The sequence below is a fragment of the Vigna radiata genome, unplaced genomic scaffold, assembly GCF_000741045.1.
Source record: "Vigna radiata var. radiata cultivar VC1973A unplaced genomic scaffold, Vradiata_ver6 scaffold_283, whole genome shotgun sequence".
NCBI classification, from domain to species: domain Eukaryota; kingdom Viridiplantae; phylum Streptophyta; class Magnoliopsida; order Fabales; family Fabaceae; genus Vigna; species Vigna radiata.
This window is the reverse complement of record NW_014542221.1, coordinates 399,740-404,411: the sequence shown is the minus strand read 5'-3', so window position 1 is coordinate 404,411 and position 4,672 is coordinate 399,740. Positions and strand designations below refer to the sequence as shown.

Here is a 4,672-nt window from a genome sequence, read left to right as displayed (position 1 = left end):
GTCCAGTAGATGATTGAACGTAGCTCTGGTACTACTACTAGTATTTTGAGGTTGTGAAAGGAATAGTTGAAAGGACAAAGAAAATGTGAAGATAATAGAATATGAAAGTAGTAGTTGGAAGAAGTGTAATTTATAGTTGTCTTAGTTGTAGTAGATGTTTTCTTACATCAAATAGTAAAATACATGTATATATAGATCCATATATTATTTTAGTATGTGATTATAGTTAGAAATAAGGAGATAGAAGGTAATGGAGAAGGATTATAATGTTTTCATTTAAAAGAATGACAATTAATTAAATGCAAAACATTTCACCTAAAACAAAGGTTTAAGGTGAGATTTTTTAGGAGAAGGTAATAGTGGCGAACAATGGAGGCCAGAGAGACCAATGATGAAGTCAAAGAGTGACAGTGAAAGATGGAGACAAATAGTAAAGGTGAATATCCAAGGTAATTAAGAGAGATAAAATGTTGCAAGACACATTGTCATCATGAGATTTTTAGATTATGTTAGTTGGAAGTGATTATCATAAAAATACAAAAGTAAATTTTGAGTTAAGACTCACATCATCTATACTAAACTCATAACCTAGCTCGTATAAAAGTTAATTTGAATTCGGTAAATTTTCACAAAATCATAAATAAAACTCAATCCTGTGAATTAGATTTTATTAGGTCAAATTTGACAAAATCTTAAATAAAACTCAAACCAATCTTATTGGCTAAGTCATGTATTTACAAACTACAATGTTTGTGTAATTTTATTTGCTTACCATCTTTTTTAACAAACCGTATCAATTAATCACAGGTTACGCGACGTGGAGGGAAGGTGATTAAAAATAACCATCTATTTGCAAACCTATTGAGAGAACAATTTATATTGCTAATTCACATGGATTATAGAAAAATTATTAAATTAATTTTATAAGAAATTTCAAAAATTTTTCTAAAGGGTATAGAAAATATTGCTTTATGGATACAAAATTCTGCATTTGTTTTTCTAGCTGCAACAGTGATGTAATTAATAAACTAACACAATATTTCAGATGCCCATAGCGTTGAGTTCTATGAATTCAAGAAGTTGAAGACACTGAACTTAGCTGACAATAATTTTGACAAGGGAATATTCAAGTCCTTAGTTGCTTTCCCCACTCTCAGATCTTTGGACCTAGGTTTTAATCCAATCAAAGGGGATCTTGATGACAAAGGTATGTTCATATTTGGTTGCCCTTCGACATTTCATTCTTTAACTTTGATTTCTGCATTTGAAGTATCAACTAAGAGTATGTATAATAAGCTAATAAAGTTGGTAAATAACCTCTTTTATTCTTTGCTGAAGTTTTGTCTGATCTAAGCAAACTGGAAGTTCTTTACCTAGCTAACGCAGGTATCAATGGAATTTTACCGAATCAAGGTGAGCATGTATCATTTATGTGATTCTTTTTCTCCTTGTTCCATATCTAGTATATGTATACATTATTAGCATATATTTTAAGTGTATTATTATTATAATAGGTTTATGTAAAATGAAGCTACTTCAGGAACTGGATCTGTCATTGAATAATCTGAGAGGAACTTTGGATGCATGCCTTGACAACTTGACATCATTTCGTTATCTTGATGTCTCCTTCAACTATTTAAGTGGGAATGTGACACCCTTCCTTGCACAACTAACATCTATCAAATTTCTTGGCATTGGATTCAATAACTTTGAGGATATATTCTCATTCAACTCTTTTGCCAACCATTCAAACCTTAAGTATTTGTTTATTGGGAATATGAAAGTGGAAACCGAAAATCCGCCTTGGGTTGCATCATTCCAGTTGGAAGAACTCCGAATGAGCGGTTGTGAGATAAACTTACCAGCAGAAATTCCAACTTTCCTTTCAAATCAAACTAGCTTGATATTTCTTGATTTATCAAGAAATAACCTTGTTGGCAATTTTCCTAGCTGGTTGCTCATGAACAACCCAAATTTAGAAGCACTCTACCTATTTGATAATTCTTTCACTGGACCTTTTGAACTACCCTTTGATAAAAAACATCGGATGGATCAAATGATAGCGTTGTCCATAAGAAACAACAAATTGCAAGGCGAGCTCCCTAACAACGTTGGATTCTTCTTCCCACGTTTGGAGTTTTTGGATGCCTCAAACAATGAGTTTGATGGTCCTATTCCGGCTTCAATTGGAGAGATGTCATTCTTAGTGGAATTGCATCTAGGGAGCAATAACTTTTCTGGCAATGTACCTGAGTACATTCTTAACAGATGCTCCTCATTAGACATGTTGATGATTAGCAATAACCAGCTGAATGGAACACTATTGAGTACCATCAGAAAGCGTAAGCTTACTTTCTTAGCTGCGTCAAGGAACAACATTGAAGGAGCAATAACAGATGAATGGTGCCAACATGAGTTTTTAATGTTAGACATATCTTACAATAAGTTCTCTGGTGCACTGCCCTCCTGCTTCAAAATGCCAGGTTACTTGTTCCTGCAGGGAAATAATTTTACAGGCACCATACCTGAATTATTCATGAGCAACCACTATAGAGCATCAGCCATTGATTTTAGTGACAACAAGTTTACTGGAACAATACCTAATAGTGTATACAAGCTTTGGTCTTTAAGATTTCTTTTATTGGCTGGTAATCATTTGCAAGGCCAAATTTCCAGTCAAATATGCCAATTAAAATATATCAATATCTTAGACCTTTCGCAAAATAATTTCAGTGGGTCCATACCTGCTTGCTTCAGTAATATGTCGTTCGGAAATGTTACCGTTCCCTTTTATGCTACTGCTAGGGAAAAACCATTTAGCCCCATACCTCTTGTGGTAATGCAACTCAGAACAAAAAATTTACATCTTTCCTTCGGCAGTGATAGATTTCAGTTACTGTCCGAACTAGATTTGTCATGTAATCAATTGACAGGAGAGATTCCACACCAATTAGGAGATCTAAATGGCCTTCGTTCTCTCAACTTATCTCACAACCATCTAAATGGTCTGATCCCAGAGAGCTTCCAGAAGCTACAAAACATAGAGAGTTTAGATATTTCAAATAACAACCTAAGTGGACAAATCCCTCTTCAGTTACAGGACTTGCACTCTTTGGCTGTCTTCAATGTTTCCTACAACAATTTGTCAGGAAGAGCACTTGAAAAGGGACAGTTTTGTACCTTTGATGGGAGTAGCTACAAAGGAAATCCGTATCTTACGTGGGATACCTGTAAAAGTGAAAGTTCAAAACCACCACTACAACCAACTCTGTTGCCTGATGAAGTAGAAGAAGAAAACTCTGAAATTGATTTCAATGCCTTCTGTTGGAGTTTTGCTACATCTTATGTCATGGTAATCGTAGCGTTGGTGACACTCCTTTGGTTCAATCCTCACTGCTGGAGAATGTGGTTTTATTTTGTCGAGGTGTGCCTTCCTAAAGCTTTGTTATGGATTTAAAGAAAAGTAATTGAGAAGATTTGAAGATGATTTTTGTTATTGTTTATTTGAATAGATTTGGAAGTAAATTAGAGTAGATTTGGAAGTAAAATTTATGAGAATTAGTGTAGGATTTAATTTATATAACAGAATCGAAAAATTTACTTCCAAATTTATTTTCACTTAGCTCCAAATCTATTCAAATAACCAACAAAAAAATTTATCATCAAATCCTTTCAATTACTCTCTCTCAAATTACTCATCTCAACAAGGCCTAAATGTTTTGGTCAATTTCTTCATGGTTACCACTAAGTTATGAAATAAATGGCTCATGTTAGATATGTTACTTTTAGGCTTAATAGTTTTTTTTTCTAATATTTAAGGAGTTTCTTTAATGAGATCTCAACTTTTCTTTTCGTTAATTCAGTTCCTTTTTATTTTAAGAGTCAATATGGTCCATTTCAATAAATTCAATAAATTGAGAGTGACAAATTTTGAAACGTGATTATGTGTAAATGCCTTTNAACTTCTCCAACTTTTGACTCTCTCAATTTCTATTCATAGCACATGTTTCTATTCTATGCAAAAGCAAATCTTTGAGCTATGATGAGTAGAAACAGAGTGGATGAAGAATTGGATAAGTCTAAAGTCGCTGATACATTATCATATTTTAAAAATGATGTCAGTATCAATTTAACAGTAAAGACCACGTTAATTCCTTCTAAATAAAATAGGAAATGAAATGATGATTTTTTTTAAAAGATTACGTTAAATAAATTCTTTAAATATTGAAATAAAAAATCTATTAAACCTTACTTTTAACAATAAATGGTATGATAACTGATAAAAAGATTGTAGTTAGTTTTGTTTTCATCAAGTTCCTCAAATTTTGGTAATGTGTATTATGAAATTTTCATGTGTTTTTGTATCATTCATCAACAATATACTATTTTCTTGTGAGAACATTACAACTTCTTTCATAAAAGAACTCACCTGCATTAATTTGCAATTTTTTTTGTTTGGTGCTTAGCACAACCAGCACGGAAGAACGACGGTCATTTCTGAAGGATTTATAAGCATAATGGAAATTTCAAACATGTATTACATGTGGTATTATGAATAAAAGAAAACGCGCAAACTTTATTTAAATAAAAGAGAAATAACTTAGAAAATAAAATTGATAAAACTTGAACCATTTCTAATGTTCTGTATAAGAGTTTAAAGATATATGAGTAA

At 32.4% G+C, this 4,672-nt stretch overlaps 1 protein-coding gene across 1 annotated transcript; it reads left to right on the top strand.

Annotated features, from left to right (window-relative positions):
* The first annotated feature begins 391 nt into the window (after positions 1 to 391).
* Positions 392 to 3,457, top strand: LOC106779459 (probable leucine-rich repeat receptor-like protein kinase At1g35710). Its single transcript, XM_014667560.1, has 4 exons — positions 392 to 449; positions 1,046 to 1,207; positions 1,339 to 1,413; positions 1,515 to 3,457. Exons 1-4 carry the CDS (start codon positions 392 to 394, stop codon positions 3,455 to 3,457), a joined length of 2,238 nt encoding a protein of 745 aa, XP_014523046.1.
* Positions 3,458 to 4,672: the final 1,215 nt, after the last annotated feature.